The sequence below is a fragment of the Rhinopithecus bieti genome, unplaced genomic scaffold, assembly GCF_001698545.2.
Source record: "Rhinopithecus bieti isolate Rb0 unplaced genomic scaffold, ASM169854v2 scaffold_11964, whole genome shotgun sequence".
Classification (NCBI taxonomy): Eukaryota; Metazoa; Chordata; class Mammalia; order Primates; family Cercopithecidae; genus Rhinopithecus; species Rhinopithecus bieti.
Window position 1 is genome coordinate 778,256 of NW_016807677.1, and position 17,124 is coordinate 795,379.

The 17,124-nt window shown below is 50.4% G+C and overlaps 1 protein-coding gene and 1 pseudogene across 2 annotated transcripts in view; one reads left to right on the forward strand and one right to left on the reverse strand.

Moving 5' to 3' along the window:
• The window catches only part of LOC108536338 (phosphoglycerate mutase 1 pseudogene), a 2,845-nt pseudogene extending 1,622 nt beyond the window's left edge, over window positions 1-1,223 (forward strand). The window contains exon 2 of the transcript XR_001887493.1: window positions 1,125-1,223. The product of XR_001887493.1 is annotated as a phosphoglycerate mutase 1 pseudogene (transcript). The remainder of the gene's footprint in view (window positions 1-1,124) is intronic.
• TMPRSS4 (transmembrane serine protease 4) overlaps window positions 1-16,716 on the reverse strand; it is a 47,061-nt gene extending 30,345 nt beyond the window's left edge. The window contains exon 1 of the mRNA XM_017883075.1: window positions 16,422-16,716. Coding sequence (XP_017738564.1) covers window positions 16,422-16,424 — 3 coding nt within the window. The 5' untranslated portion in view covers window positions 16,425-16,716. The remainder of the gene's footprint in view (window positions 1-16,421) is intronic.
• Between the last annotated feature and the right edge of the window lie 408 nt (window positions 16,717-17,124).

Sequence of the window (17,124 nt, forward strand, 5' to 3'; positions counted from 1 at the left end):
AAAAAAAAAAAAAAAAAAAAAAAAAAAAAAAAAAAAAAAAAACTCTGCTTCCTGAATGCTTGGGAAGACTGATTTGAGTAATAATAAAACTCCAGTCTCCCGCACAGCTGGCTCTGCGTGAATTACTCTTTCTCTATTGCAATTCCCCCGTCTTGAAGAATCGGTTTTGTCTAGGCAGCAGGCAAGGTGAACCCCCTGGGCAGTTACATCATCCTCTGCATTTCTGTAGCATTTGGTACAGGAGTTTATCACAGGACTTCTCTTGTAGGGTGGTCAGCGTTTCCTTCTGTTTTTTCTTCTTTTTGGTTGCTTTTTAAAATTTAAAATTTTATTTTTAATTGGCCACTCTTTCTCATTGCCTTTGTACCCTTGGTGTTTAGCACCAGGCTGATACTGAAATTTGAGCTCTGCATAGCAGTTCGTTCCCAGCTGTCTCTCCTCCACCATCACCAGGGCTGGATAGAGCAGACTGTTTCCAGGCTGAAGATGAGACCCAATTGGGCAACTCTGCATTGTTATGGCTAGAGTCAAGGTAGGATAATATGAACAGTAATTCACACCCAACTGGCATGTGATGGTTTACAAAGTCCTTTCATCTAACTCTTGTCTAGTCAAGTCGATATCAATTGTCTGCTAACCAGGATGGGCAGCATTAAAGAATTAATTATTAACTAAACAAATGCTTGTAAAGCATCTACATTGTACCAGGCACTACTCCAGGAGGATTCAGAGACAGATTAAGAAACCACCTCATCGCTTCTCGGCCTTTTGGCTAAGATCAAGTGTAGTATCTGTTCTTATCAGTTTAATATCTGATACGTCCTCTATCCGAGGACAATATATTAAATGGATTTTTGGAGCAGGGAGATGGAATAGGAGCTTGCTCCGTCCACTCCACGCATCGACCTGGTATTGCAGTACCTCCAGGAACGGTGCACCCCCTCCGGGGATACAACGCGTTTGCTAAAAGTAGAGGGAGAGAGAGCATCGGCGGGGCGGCTTGACACGCACAAGCATCTGTGATACGCCGGCTTAACTACTCGTTGGAGTACCATGGGGTTTCTCCCCTGCGGGCGGCAGACGGTAGGCCTTGCGGCACGCTTCCGTTTACGCTGTGACTACAGCGCTTCGGGAAGGCTACGTACAACCCCCGCAGCCGACTGACTACTCCTTTGGAGGTCGTTAGATCTCAGCTTGGCAGTCGAGGGGTGGTGACCTTTTAAGGGAATGGGATCCACCCGGAATTGAACTTCCTTCCTTCCTTCCCTCCCTCCTTCCTTCCTTCCTTCCTGCCTTCCTGCCTTCCTGCCTTCCTGCCTTCCTTCCTTGCTTTCTCTCTCTCTCTCTCTCTCTCTCTGTCTCCACCTACTTTTTGGTTTCCCCCCTCCGCCCCCCCAAGTTCTGGGGTACAAAAAAAAAGAAACCACCTCAGCAAGATGGGGAAAATAGTGCCCAAACAAGACAGCCGAGAGTCTGTCCCTGAGAAGCTTGTTTCTTGGTGGAGAGGAGGGCTAGGGGGAAGGGGGAGGACAGGCCATAAACAGATAAACCAGAAAAGGTCAGAGAGGCGTAGGTGTTATGCAGAGAGTAATCCAGGGTGAGGAGACAGCGCCTGGATGGAGACGGAGAATGGGAGCTCTAGGGAGGGGCTCAGGATGGTTACGGAGGATCTCACTGGTCTCCCTAGAGGAGGTGACAAGAAGGAGCCAAGTGGGAAGGAACAAGCTTGGGGGGTTGGAGGAACTGAATAGAGATGGGCATGGCTGGAGCAAGGCAAGGGCCTAAGGAGAGAGGAGGTTGGTGGTAAAAAGACGCCATATGTGTTTGGAAGATACAGGCAATAGGCCTCGCCGATGGATTGGGTGTGCTTGGGTTTAGTTTCGTGGGTGAGAGGGTGCTTGCTGAGCTGTGGGAGGCTAGAGGAGCTGCTCGTGGAGCAGGGAAGTGGGCCCTTTCCTGTCGATTCATTCTTTTCCACTGAGTCTATCTGTGCATGCATGCCTGCATTCATTGAGGTAGGTAGGGCAAGTTTCTTTTGTTTATTATTAATTTAACAAATATTGACTATACACCTTTGATGGACCCGGAATTGTGCTAGAAGCCGAGGCACAAAGGAGGTTTATATTTTGCACTTTCTGGGGCCTTGGATTCCTTATCACTGGACCGAACAGTGGCTAATTGTGTGTGTGTGTGTGTGTGTGTGTGTGTGTGTGTGTGTATGTGTGTGTGTGTGTGGGTGTGAGAGAGAGAGAGAGAGAGAGAGAGAAAGAGAGAGTCCTCATTCTTTCACCCAGGCTGGAGTGCAATGTTGTGATCTCAGCTCGCTGCAACAGCCATCCACTGGGCTCAAGTGCTCCTCCCACCTCAGCCTCCCGAGTAGCTGGGACTACGGGCATGCACCACCACGCCCAGCTATTTTTAATTTTTTCGTAGAGATGAGGTCTCACTCTATTGCCCAGGCTGGTCTCGAACTCCTGGACTCAAAAGATCTGCCCACTTCAGCCTCCGAAAGTTCTGGGAGTACAGGTGTGAGCCACGATGACTGGCCCTTAATATGTTTTCAATTGCTATTCACTGAGTAGTAGCTGTGGGGAAAAATTCTATACCTGTTTGAAACCAAAAGAGAGAAAGAAAAAATAAAGCAAAACTGTAAGCTAGAATGATAAGAACTGTGACTATCTTGTTAACTGTGGCATCCCTGATGTCTCCTACAATGTACAGTACATAACGAGTGTTACAAAAATATTTGTTGAATGAAAGAATAAGTGAAAATATCTCAGTTTGAGGACTCAGTCTCAGGTCAGTCTTTACGAAGCTGGCTGTGGGATATTCACACAATGACATATTAGGTTGAAGTCAAAACAAATGAACTATAGTGACACAAAATAATATGGATGGGGCCAGGTGTGGTGGCTCACACCTGTAATCCCAGAACTTTGGGAGGCTGAGGCGGGTGGCTCATGAGGTCAGGAATTCGAGACCAGCCTGGCCAACATGGTGAAACCCTGTCTCTACTAAAAATACAAAAATTAGCCAGGCATGGTGGTAGGCGCCTGTAATCCCAGCTACTCAGAAGGCCGAGGCAGGAGAATCCCTTGAACCTGGGAGGCGGAGGTTGCAGTGAGTGAGATAGCGCCACTGCACTCCAGCCTGGGGGACAGAGCGAGACTCCATCTCAAAATAATAACAATAATAATAATAATGATGATGATATTAGAATGTAATATTAAGTGAAAAAGTTAGTCCCAAAAGATTACCCATAGCACAGAATCTTTTCCATAGAGAAGCAAGGGAATGACGAATATGGGGTTTGGGAAGAACTTACCTGGCCAGGCAGCTTGTAGCACAGTCCCTGGCCTATCAAATATGTACAGCCAACATTTGTTGAATTAATAAATGAAAGACACTTGCCCCACCCACCTCAGGAGGGGGATGGATATGTGTGCGCAGGAGTGGGGACCTCATGGTTAGAGGTAGGTTACTATTAAGTCCTAGCTTTTGTTGGAGATGGTGGATTTATGGAGGCTTATTACATTGTTAAAACCAACTAACTAGCAAGTTACAAATGGGCCCTGCATGGACCAATAGTGAAAACAGTCATGAAGCAAAGATTCTAGTTCCGCCAATGCTATGCACCTGAGCCTCAAGGAAAACATACAAAAGCCATCACCTGGCTATGCGGAGTGGCTTCAGGAGGTCAAACTCGTGTCCTCACCATGCTCTACCCTTACTGTTGTGCTGCCTGAGTTTCCCCATGAGCTCTTGGCGAACATCTCTGACACAGAGAGATCAGAGATGATGGACAGATACACTTCTGGAAGAGGAGCTGCAGAAAGTCACGAGTACTGGGGCTGATGGGCAGAGAGGTAGGTGCATTGTAGGCCTGTGAGTGTCAACTGGGGTCCATCAATGTCGATGACATCTCTGAGCAGGATAGAAATAGGGACTTATGACCAGCTGCATCTCCTCTGAGCCCAGAAGCAACAATCCTGAGCTAAGGAAAGGAGAGAATGAGGCTGAGAGATGTGGGTACCAGGTAAAATTCAGAGATCCAGCCAGACCCCCTCACCATGGTGGGTCCCTGCCATGATCAGAAGATGCAAAGATGAAACAAGGCAACTTCCTTATTTTCAGATGAGAAAACAGAGATCAGATAGAATTGTCTTAACCTGGAGTTAATAGAGGGAAGGAGGAAGTTGAGATGTCACCAAACAACGCATGTGCTTCCTTCGGCTTTGCTGGAGATGTATTTATTTACCCCCAGCTTGAACTCAGCTACTGGCTACAACTGTTGCAGCCCCGGCCCAGCCCAGACCAAGCAAAGGCACTGGCCTTTCCCTTTCTGTTTGGGCCACTGGCTGGGCCAGGCCTGTCTGCTCTGTTGATTCAGTCTGCCACAGAACCCTGACTCACGGGTCTAGCCCAGCCAGTGTCTGACCTGGGGCTCATCCGGGAATGAATCCCCTGCTGTCTGTGGTACAGTGGAAGGGCAAGAATGCCCAGGCCCCCAGGGCCCAGGTAGCGGGTGAGGTGGGGAGGTGGAAGTGGGTGGGTGTTTGATAGCTGGAAAACCTGCCATTGCCTGATCAACTCAGAGAATCTTCTTTTCCTGCTTCTCAGTTTGTCATAGGCAGCAGGAAGACATTAATCCAAGCCCCAAATATGGAGGCAGAACCATTAATTATTGTAGTGGAGTATTATTATATAATTTACGATGTCTTTCTTTCATAAATGCTGCCCTCTATAATCTGTGGAACAACCCTGAGAAATTGTCCCCGTTTTATGGAAGAGGCAGCTGTTCCGGCTTCAGAGCAAGTAAGGAACAGATCTAGTTCTTCGGGCTCAGTTTCTGGGCTTGGTGGACTGTTGGTTTCATTTCCTCGTGGTTTTAGGAGCTCATCTGGGTAACAGTCATTAGCTGGTGCTGGGTCCTTTTGAATCACTCCTCCCTTGCAATGCAGCCTTGTTGGATATAATCAGCACGCAATCATCATGCAGAGATTGCCCCCAGCATCTCCCCAGCTCTTCCTTGGTCTGAAGGTAGAGTGACTTTGCTCAGTTCTGGGCTCTGCATGTCATCCGTGAATGGGGTCAAGATACTTCCCTCAAGGAGCATGTCGGGAAAGGGGCCTATTGCAGGACTTGGTTCCTGGGAGGGGCTTTATTGATATTAGCCTTTGTTCTTCCCTTTCTCCCATTAAGTTCCCACCTTTCTCACCTGCCTCTTCTTCCTTTATTCCTACTCCTCACCCCTACCACTGTTTTAGATCATGGGGAACCTCCTGGTTGGGCTTAGCTCAGCTCCAAAAAGCAAATGGACATCTTAAGGTCCACTTCCTTTCCAGCTCAGAGATGATGAATCCAGATACAAAGCAGCTCTTATTTTTAAATAGAGTGAAGATTAAGTGGCTGCAGAGAAGTCACAAAGTGTGCTGCAGAGAAGCCACCAGCCTGGGGAGTATGAGTTCTCATCTTGCTTTGTCTTCTGACTTGCTGTGTGACTTTGGGCACGCTCCTCAGTGTCTCTGAACCTCAAGGTCCCTTTGGGTAATTGGGAACTGTCTTTCAGAGATGGAATGAAAGGGTTAATAACCTCACAATGAAACAGGCAAGTCCACCAGGCTACTAAGGAGGGGAAGAAGAGGCGGCAGCTCAAGGAGGCCAAAGGAACAGAAAGCTCGGCTAGCTCCTGTCTGCTTCCCTTGCCAAGCAGCCTGTCCCTGGAGCCTTATTTCTGTCCTCCTCTCTGCAATGCTAACTTGGCATTGCCTTGCTCTGGAAAGAAGTCAGTAAGGGCAGAGCTGGAATGACTGGAGTGTGGACAAAGAGAGAAAAGTAGGGACACATAAAAGGGGCCTCCTGGCCCTGTTCCTGTCTATGGCAGCTTCAGTCTTCCCTGGAGTCCAAGGCCCTGGCTTCCCATGGTCTCATAGGAAAACCTAGAGCCAGAGATGCTGCTGTTGCTAGGTGATGGGATAAACAGGTCCTTTGAGGATTGGGCAGGTGGCAGTAGGTTGCTGAGGTCAGTGACAAGCAGTGGGGAAAACCCAAGGGAGGGGGTGGGGAAAGTTCTTTGAGTAAGCCAAGAGACCCAGAGGTGCTCACCATCAGCTTGCAGAGTGGGGCCTGGCCACAACGCTCCTCTGAGGGAGCCTTACTCTGCTCTCTGATCCCGGAACCTGCATCCCTCCCACAAGCCGACGGCAAACAGCTGTGTCCTCGCCACTTACAACTGGAATAGGCAGTTTGATGCCTTTGCTGCGCTGGAAACAGGGCTCTCTCTCTTGAATGTCTCAGCCATGACAGGTAAGGGGAGAAGAGGGTCACTGAGGGCTGGAAGATCATGGGGCAGGAGAGGAGGGAGTGAGTTTCCTGAGATGAGCCTGGTGGTGATGCAGCAGCCCAGAGTGCATGGGAAGTCCTCAGAGATGATTGATCATGCCTGCTTCCAAGTATCCTGGGATCTCACCTGTTACTCTGTCTCCAGGTGGGTCAACTACCAGCCCAGGCCATATGCAGCTGGGCATCTAAGCTCACGTGCAGAGATTCAGGGAGCATCCTCACAAACACTGCCTGGCGTTGAGGCATTCTTAGAGCAGCATTTTTTTCTCTGGGTCTACCCTCAGCCTCGGCTGCTACATTAGAAACCATTTTGCCTTGTTCTAAGCCACATAGGTGCTGACCTGTTGGCAACTTGAGCCGAGCGCCTCAGCCCCCACCTTAGCACATAATGGCTCCAGGGCAGGGCCTGGGGCAGAAGGGAGGGGTCAGGCAGCCTGCCATTGTCCCCTGCCAGCCTGCTGTTCAGCTCCCATCATTTAAGAATCAGCTTTTGTGTTTGGGCGTAGCTCTTAGGTTTAGGTGGGGCCGGGAGGCAGGGAAGATGTAACTATCCCTATTTCACAAATGGAGAAACTGAGGCGCAGCAGTTATGCTCTTTCTCCAGAGACAATGTGAAGGGCAGGAGTGAGGTATTTGTACATGCCCATTGGGCTGAATTAAACGGAAGACGGACCTGGCTCCCACTGGAGAACCCTTGCTTCCAGGCGATGCTGCTGTTTACTGCCGTACTTAGGAATCCCTCTGCGATCTTCTCTTTGTCCTAGGGGAAGCAGCTCATTCTCTCCCACCTTTCGGAACTCTCAACAATTCTTCTTTGCTCAGCTTTCCCTCTGTTCTAGGGTGGTGGGTCCATCTGAGCCCACCTTCCCTTCCTGGAAGGGTCTGATAGGAAGGAAGGTGCTACCATCTTTGCACACCTGAGGACAATGCCTGGACAATGACTGGAGTGGACTTGAGAGGGCCTTTCAGTTCAGCCTTTCAGCCTGACAGGGACCCTCATGGGTTTGCCGTTGGGAAGGGCTGATGGATATTGAAGCTTAGAGGGGTTCTCTCAACTTTGCAATTTACCTGAACTGGGGAGCTGCCGTCCATGGAGCAGTCTGACGTTAATTTAAGAAAGTTCAAAGACAGAGTGTATACCATCTTTCAAGAATCATACTCACTTTTGCTTGACCTGAATTGTCCTTGAAACTTTAAGGGGAAGGGAAATGGCTGGGAGGGAAAAGCAACTGACTGGAACTGACTCTAGTCAGGAGTTTGAGACCAGCCTGGCCAACACAGTGAAACCCCGTTTCTACTAAAAATACAAAAAATTAGCTGGGCGTGGTGGTGGGCGCCTGTAGTCCCAGCTACTCGGGAGGCTGAGGCAGGAGACTCGCTTGAACCTGGGAGGTGGAGGTTGCAGTGAGCCGAGATCGTGCTACTGCACTCCAGCCTGGGCAACAGTGTGAGACTCTGTCTCAAAAAAAAAAAAAGAAGAAGAAGAAGAAGATCTGACTCCTCCAACTGTAGAAAAACTTTGAGCAAGTCACTCAACAGCTCCTGGACCCAGTTTCCTTCTTTGGAATGTGGGTACAATAAAAGCGACTTCACAAGATGGTAGGGAGTAGGGTTCTGTAAGGTGTACCACCTGCTCAGCACCAGGCACTTTTCAGCACCTTTGCAAGGCCCCGGGAGCCCCATCTAGTCCTTGCATGATTTTACAGACTTGCTGATAGTCCCCTAAATTGGTCTTTGCAGTTTGAGGGGTCTCAGCTACCTTGATCAGAAGGGGGTTGTCCCTTGATCCTGCTCCTCCTGAACTCTGAGGCAGGCACGCTGGCCTGAATCCAGCTCTACCTCTTCCCAGCCAGGTAGTCTTGGGCAAATTAATACATTTTTCTGAGTCTCAGTTTTCTCATCTGTAAAATGGGGAGAATATGACTTACTTCACAGGGTTGTTGATGAGAATTAATGATGACACATGTGGTGTGCCTGGCTTGGTGCTTGAAATATAGAGGAGTTAGGCCGGGCGCGGTGGCTCAAGCCTGTAATCCCAGCACTTTGGGAGGCTGAGACGGGCGGATCACGAGGTCAGGAGATCGAGACCATCCTGGCTAACACTGTGAAACCCCGTCTCTACTAAAAAAAAATACAAAAAACTAGCCGGGCGAGGTGGCGGGCGCCTGTAATCCCAGCTACTCGGGAGGCTGAGGCAGGAGAATGGCGTGAACCCGGGAGGTGGAGCTTGCAGTGAGCTGAGATCCGGCCACTGCACTTCAGCCTGGGCGACAGAGTGAGACTCCGTCTCAACAACAACAACAACAACAACAACAAAAAAAAAAAAAAAAAAAAAGAAATATAGAGGAGTTTAGTAAGTGAAAATTAGTGCCCTCTGCCCCAGTTACCCTACAGGCATGGAGAGCAGAACTCCACACATGCTCAAGGAGGGTCTGCACTGTGGTTCCGTACAGGGGCAGGGTTGAGGATTCTCATTTGTTCTGGAGGCCCCAGGATAACCAGCCTTGGTGGGCTGGTGTGGCTGCTGCAGCCAATCTCCTGGCACAGGTTTCAGTGACCCTAGATCTGTTTCCTGTGAACTCTGAGCTCAGGATCCTATAAATAGTGCTTTAATAGTGCTTCAGTGTCTTCTCTGCATCTCCGACTTTGTAGCTGCATAACCTGAAGTTCCTTTACTGCTTTCCTGCCCACTCACATAACTCGTTGAATGCTTCATGAAGTATTTCCTTGCTGAGATTTCATTTGCTAGGAGAGGCTGTGTTTTACAGTGCACAGAGCACAGGCCGTGGAATCCTGCAGCCTAGGTCTGAATCCTATTTGCTCATCGGCCTGAGGCTTTAGGCAAGTTATTGAACCACCAAGAGCCTGAATTTCATGTGTGAGTGAAAAAGAGGGAGAGAGAGAAAGAGAGACGCAGTAAATCTCCCTCCTAAGGAGCCCCAGATATGCATAGCGTATAGTACATTGCCTGGTGCATGGTAAGAGTACAATAATTGTTTGTTTGTTTGTTTGTTTATTTCGTTTTGTTTTGTTTTTTTTTTGAGATGGAGTCTCGCTCTGTTGCCCAGGCTAGAGTGCAGTGGTGCGGTCTCGGCTCACTGCAACCTCCACCTCACCTCCCAGGTTCAAGCGATTCTCCTGCCTCAGCCTCCCGAGTAACTAGGATTACAGGCGCCTGCCACCATGCCTAGCTAATTTTTTGTATTTTTAGTAGAGATGGGGTTTCACCATGTTGGCCAGGCTGGTCTTGAACTCCTGATCTCTGGTGATCCGCCCGCTTTGGCTTCCCAAAGTGGGATTACAGATGTGAGCCACCACGCCCAGCCAAGAGTACAATAATTGTTAACTGTAATAATAATAATAATACCAATAATAATAGTTTAGTCATTTAGTAAGGCACCTTTCTGGGCCCTGGAGATCTAGCAGTGAATCAGAGGTAAAGCTCTTTTGCCCATGGAGTATATCTATTATTTTTATTAATTATTATTAACAATATTAAGATAGAACCTGGGAAGTTCATGACATAGTAGATACTCATAGTCAAAAATTATTTACTGTCAATGGGAAGGAGCTTCATAGAGAGCCTGTCATGTACGTAATGCGAACTGAACAAAGAGCTACTTTTATGATTTCATGGGCCCCGGGGCTTGGCTTCAGCAGGGTATTCTGTGGACTAAGTGCATCTGGGGAGAGTGACCAGGGCAGTCAGGGGACCGGAGGGCATGTCGTGTGACCTATGTGAACCCTCTTGGAAGAGAGGGTGGGGGACGCAGTTCAGAGAAGCAAGGACCAGTGGAAGCATGAAAGCTTCAAGTGTGTGTGGCCATCTGAAAAAAGCAAAAGACCATTCCAGGAGGAACGGGGGAAGTTACAGAAAGTCTTTTCTCCTGGCAAAGGAAAGATTGTTTTCAGCAACCGTAGCTTCTAGAAACAGATGTGTGAGCAAAAGCTTGATTGTGAAGGTTTCTGTGGCAGACAAGGGCCAGGGTCACGTAAGGGCTCTGAGCACCCCTGGGGGATTTGACCAAGCCCCCCAGCGGTGCCGCAGAGGAGCAGTGAGGCAGGGCAGAAGTGGGGTGGGGGACAGTCCTTCCAAAACCTGCAGCTCTGTTTTTCCCTCGGTGTCCCGGATGGGGGTTCTGCATTTGATTTCAGTGGAGCAACCGGCTCTGAGGCCAAAGTACACTTGGGGAACCCACTCGCCGAGAAGACCTCTAACGTTCTTCCTTAGGGTCTGTGATTCTGAAGCGCTCACTCTCAGTCTAAATTTCTCTTGTTTCCTCTCACAGATAGGATTAGTCCTAGGCCTGATCCGCTTATAATATTCTCTCTTTATATCAATTTTCTATCCTTAATGGTCTCCTGGTAATTTGGGTTTTTTCCCTGAGCAGCATTGTGTATGAAACTTTAGTCTTCTCGAAAGTCTAAGTTAATTATAGCTACTGGTTTTCCCTTTGCCCTTGGCTGAACGACCCTTTTCAAGTCATGAACCTTTTTGGGCCTCCATTTCTTTCTTTTCTTTTCTTTTTTTTCCCTTCTTCCTTCCTTCTTTCTTTCTTTCCTTCCTTCCTTCCTTTCTTTTCTTTCTTTCTTTCTTTCTTTTTTTTTTTTTTTTTTTTTTGACTGAGTCTTACTCTATTGCCCAGGGTGGAGTGGTATGATCTGGGCTCACTGCAACCTCTGCCTCCTGGGTTCAAGTGATTCTCCTGCCTCAGCCTCCCGAGTAGCTGGGATCACAGGCGTGAGCCACTGTGCTCGACTAATGTTTGTATCTTTAGTAGAGACGAGGTTTCACCACGTTGGCCAGCCTGGTCTTGAACTTCTGACCTCAGGCGATCCTCCCACCTTGCCTCCCAAAGTGCTGGGATTACAGGCATGAGCCACCACACCCAGCTGAACCTCAATTTCTTCGTCTACAGAATGAGGATTACAATGTCTCAGAGAGTTGTATCAGACTGAAGGGAGATTTTGGATGTGAAAGTGCTTCTTGAAGCACAATATGGTGCCTTTGTTGCATTTGGATAGAGACATGATACTGCCGCTGTAGCTATTATTCTCTTTAAGACCACCAGTGACACCTATGTGTCCGGGTAGGTTCTCCTGGCAGCCTGGCAGGACCCTCCTCTCTGGGGACTGGAGATGTGATGGTGGGTGAAGTCAGGGTGGAGAGGGGATGAAGGTGAGAGGCTGACCTCGGCTCTATAGTTACCCCCTTCTTGTAGACATCAGTGAGTGAGTGAGTGTCAGGTTCTGCCTGGGGTGTGGGCAAGCGGTGTCCCCTGCTCCTGTTCCATCTATGGAGTGCACAAAATTGAAGGCCTAGATTTTACATGTTCTCTGAATCTTCCATGGTATCTTGCCAGTACCTAGCACAAAGTAGATGCTCAGGGAACACATGCTGAATGAATGAATACAGATTTAGAGGAAGAGACTGAGACAGCAGGATATGCTGAAAGCATTGGTTGGCTCAACCGCACCAGCGGGCGAAGGTCAGCCAGACTGATATGCAGAACATTTTGTGACAGGGTAAGCCACTGCCACCCCTGGACAGGTGCCTACTCCTGGACAGGGACCATCGTGTCTCTCACCCTCTTCCTCAGTGTTTCTTTCATCTGCTACCCTTCGAGAGTTTCTGGTTGCATGTGGATTACACGAGGAAGCTGGAGGGTGCTCTGGGGGCATGGGCAGGGGAGGACTGTTGTGGTTTTCTGTCTTGTTTACACATTTCTCTGCTGCCGACGTGCTGGTTAGTCAGAGCGGCAGGCTGGGAGGTGGCGTTAGACGTGTCACGGGGGATTGCCACATTGGCTCTGTCCCACTTTTCCCCTTCCCTATCACCAGGGTTTCCAGGCAGGCTCAGACCTGTGCCTCCCTCACGCCCATCCGCCTCTGGGATAAAAATACTTTAGTAACCCCTTAGACAGAATCTGGCGTGCTTTCCAGTTGGACTTGGGGTGAGCCTTGTTTTCAGTGTCAGATAAATCAGACACTGGTTATAGCGGATTCCGTCTTTGATCATTTATCTGTCATCCATCAATCCACTCATTCATTCATTCACATTTACTAAGTGCCTAGTCCATGCCATGGATGACATGCCCTGTGCTAGGTTTGCGGCTAAAAACAGAAAAGACACAGACCCTGTCCTCAAGAAGCTCCCATTCTGGTGGCAACAGGTTTATAAGAAAATGTGGGCCGGGCGCGGTGGCTCAAGCCTGTAATCCCAGCACTTTGGGAGGCCGAGACGGGCGGATCATGAGGTCAGGAGATCGAGACCATCCTGGCTAACACTGTGAAACCCCGTCTCTACTAAAAAAATACAAAAAAGTAGCCGGGCGAGGTGGCGGGCACCTGTAGTCCCAGCTAATCCGGAGGCTGAGGCAGGAGAATGGCTTAAACCCGGGAGGCGGAGCTTGCAGTGAGCTGAGACCCAGCCACTGCACTCCAGCCCGAGACTCCGTCTCAAAAAAAAAAAAGAAAATGTGGCAGATGGATGCACTTTAGGTTTGGAGGAGTTCACTGTCCTGGGGAATCCTTGCTTGGGAACTTGAAGCATTTTATTGAGGCTGTTGTTTTCACCTAAGCAGGAAGGAAGGCTGAGGGCAGAAGAGGCACCTGAGAAGGCTGAGGTCATGGAGATTTTCAGGCCTGACAGCATTTGTCTCCTGCTGCCCTGGGACTGTTCTGGGGCTTTGGGAAGCTTGTCAGCAGTTCCCCAGCCCTGTTTTTGGTCTGTTTTTCTCATCTGTCCCCCTGCCCACGACCCCCCTGAACTGGTCTCTCTTCATTTCTTTCATTCAGTTTCTCAGATCTCTTGGGCTTTGGCATGGGTCTGGGTTAGGGAGGTGGCTGCTGGGTCCTCAGCCGCACTGAGCGAAGACTGAGAGGAGGAGAGGCCTGGGGGCACACAGGAGCCCTGACATCTAAACCCCTTCTCCAGGGAAGCACCCAGGCACAGAGCTTGAACCCCAGGGTCAGGCGGGAAGCGCCTTGGGAGATGGACAGGGCCTGAGGATGCAGCTTCCACCTCGGCAGGTGCAGCTCCCATGGCCTGGAGTGCCAGCACCTTTGCTCCAGCCACAGCACAAGATCCTCTTGTCCCTACACTCCCACTCTTTCTTGCTGTTCACACATGCAGTTCCCTGTGTCTGGAGCTCCTTCCTGCTTTCCCTGCCTGGAGAGAGCCTGCTCATCCTTGCAAGTCCATTGCAAATCGTTTCTCTTCCAGCACAATTTCCTGACTGCCCTAGAGAGAATCTGTTGCCTTTTCAGCTCCAGGGGTACCTTGTAACCACTGCTGGTGTTATACTTGTCACACTCTGTTGAGCACCTGTAGGGTGAAACCTAGATATTGTGTCCCCCAACCCCCAGCCCCATTTAGAGACTGGCCAATGACCAGGGCTGATTAAATGGTGGCTGGCTGGAGCTTCTCTGGGGGGAGTTACAGTGACACCAGGGCCCGTCACCCAGGTGGCGAGGGATCCAGGAGAGCAGGCAAAGCAAGCAGCCCCTCCTTGCCTGTCTTGCCTTTTAGGACCTTCCCACTGCCCAGCTCAGTTTACCACCTCAGAGCCTAGGATGGCACCGCTGGGACCGAGTGGGCTTCTGGATTCTGTGCCCCAGTCAGGGGTGGACTCCACAGTGCTCCCAGCACCCCACTGCCCGCAGGCTGGCTCCTGACTGCCACATTTCTGAGCCCAGCCAAGCCCAGCCAAGCCCCTTGAATCTGTACCAGGCTGGCACAGAAAACAGGAGGTGGGAGGGAGGATCAGCTTCCTTCAGAGCAGCATCAGGGGTTTGACCTCAGGTGTTAACACCCATGTCTGGTGGCTCAGGGTGCATCTGGTGGCTCAGGGTGCATTTGGGTCTCCGAAACAGTAATGAGTCAAGGCCAGGAGAACCAGTCCCAGGGTCCCTGACTTCCCTCCAGGCCTCAGCTACGGAGTAGTTAGCATGGGACACATTTCCTTTGGGGACAGGGCTTGGGTTCTGACCTCTGCCTGGGCCTGAGTCCCTGCTCCAGCTCTCCCTAGGAGTACCCAGCTTAATGGGCTTAATGGGTTCCGGGGAGAGCAGTCGTTAAGACGCAGCAGCTCAAAGGACCCTGACTGTCCCAGAGAGGGGCCTGTGGGGATGGAAGGAGGTAGGGAATGGAAGGGAAGGGAGGGCTGAGCCTAGGCGAGGAGATCCCATCCTCCCCTCAGGGCTGGGAGCTATGGCTGTCTAGGGTTATTAAGCACAGGCTTAATGACAGGGTTATTAAGCACAGGCGGTATAATGGCTAGCTCTGGGGCTAGAAACTTCCTTGACCATACCATGGAGATTGGCCATGCTGCTGCCTTGCCTTTGGGGCCCCAGGCCTGACCCGACCCCGCCATCAGTGTGCCCACCTGCCCTCCCCTGCTCCTGCAGCAATGCCCAGCTCCTTCCCTGGTGGCAAAGGGTCTGTGTTGGGTGTGCTACCCAGCTGTCATTTCCTAGCGCAGACTCCTCTTTAGTCCTAAGTCCTTACATTTGTGCGGGGCTTCATGGTTTCCAGAACCCGCTCACATGTATTAGCCGTGTAATCTCTGCGAGTCCTGTGCGTGTGTGTGGAGGTGTTGTGGTTGATATCATCTCCACGGACAGGGGAGAAGGTGAGTCTCAGGAAGATGAATGCCTCAAGGTAGCACAGCTAATCAGGGAGCTGTCACCTACCCTAGAAATGATTCCCTTCTCTGTTGCTCCCCCAAGAGACACCCCAGGTCTCCTTAGTGCCTGCCACCCAGAAGCAGCTCACAGCTAGGTAGGCTCCACAGCTGCTCTCCTCTCCTGGGAGCCCCAGGGGATGAAGCGTCTCTGCACACAGGCCAAACTTCGGGGCACCTCCTTGGATGGGAAAGCAGGAAGCTTGTGCTTTGATCCTGGCTCAGAGGGAAGCCCCTCCCCTTTCTGATCAGCAGCCACAACAGCACTAGGAATTGTTCTTGCCAGAATTTTCAGAAGAGTGTCATGGGAAGTGCTCAGGTTGGGAATAGGAAACAATCACTCAAGGGGCCCCTGCAGGTCACATCCTTCCCCCTTCGACAGTGGCTTCTCCTTTCCTCTCTTCCCTTCCCTTTCACGTTGGTGACTGGGCAATTGCTGCCTCTTGGCCAAGGATTGGAGAAGGAAGACTCCTGGACTCAGCGACTATCTCTTCCCCTCCCTGGCCCTCAGCCGTCCTCCTGAAAGGTGAGGTTGATTCTCTTTGCCCCAAGACAGCGAAGGTGCTCCAGGTATTAAGAGGAGAAGGAGGAGAGAGGGTGAGGGCATGAAAAGAGACCAAGTAAAAGATCTCCACAAACACCCTAGATTGTTTGAAGGCATTTCTGCACTGTTTTCTTTTCTTTTCTTTTTCTTTGTTTCTTTTTTTTTTTGAGACAGAGTTTCACTCTTGTTTCCCAGGTTGGAGTGCAATGCGTGATCTTGGATCACTGCAACCTCATCCTCCCGAGTTCAAGCGATTCTCCTGCCTCAGCCTCCCAAGTAGCTGGGATTACAGGCACCTGCCACCATACCAGGCTAATTTTTTGTATTTTTAGTAGAGACGGGGTTTCACCATGTTGGCCAGACTGGTCTTGAACTCCTGACCTCAGGTGATCCACCCACCTCAGCCTCCCAAAGTGCTGGGATTACAGGTGTGAGCCACCGTGCCCGGTCTGCACTTTTCTTTAAAAAGAAAAGGAATCAGTTTCCCCATGGAGTAGCAGAGGGCCACCGTGGCATCAAAACAGCCCCCTGCCTTGGAAAAATAGGGCCAACCTCTAACCAACAGACCTGGAGACACTGGGCAAAAGAACATTCAGGATTCAGGAAAGAATAGTCAGGAAGGACAGCCCTGGCTCTGTGCCTGAGGACCATGGCAATGGAGGGAGAGAGGAAGGCAGGTGTGTATGAGATGTGTACGGGACTGGGGTGTGGGGGGATTTGGGTGTGGCCTCTTCTTAACCTAGAAGGTGTCACAGAATTCTCAGCTGATGAGCACTTAGGCTGGTTGAAGGGCCTTTTATGGGGAGACCCACCCTCCCCGTGTCTTGGGAGCAGAGGGCCCCCACACTCACCATGCTGGCTCTGTGATCCTCCCAGTCTCCCTGTAGCCTGGAGCTGAGATTGTCACTCAAAGACAGCAGGAGGGCCTCTCCACACAGGTCCTGGCTGGCCAGCAGGTCAGAAGTCCCCGGTCAGCACTGGCTGGAGGAGGCCCGAGTGCAGGGCGGGCCTTGGTCCCTCATGTCCAGCATCCTTGTCCACGTAGCAAGCTGCTGCCTCTCACTGCTGTATTCCGGGAGTGATTGGGGGACTGTGGGCAGCTTGATCAAAACAGCACTACAGGTGAAGTTGCCAAACTGGAATGATTATGTGTCTTGTAACCTGACACCTGTCTTAGAGGCGGGAACAACACCTGAAGTCATTCATGGGCCCTTTGGCCTCAGAACAGGTGACATACCTATGTCACAAAAGCCTTCCCGCCTGAATGACTTCCACCCAACCGTGTGTTGGCTGAAGGTGATGCCAGGAGTTTCCGCCCCTACTCCCCCTACCTTGTAGGTGCATGACGTCTCACTGTGTGAGTGCTTTGGTTTGGGGTTGTGGGAAGTTGGAGTGGTCTGGGAGTTGGGTGACAGAGTTTGCAGCTCAGTACAAAGGGATCATTGACAGGTGTGGGGCAACAGGATTGGAAAGTTCACAGAGAAGGAGGGAGTTTCTTCTCTTAGGGAGATAAGATGTGCCCCCTTTCCCTGGATCCCAGAAGCGAATCCACAG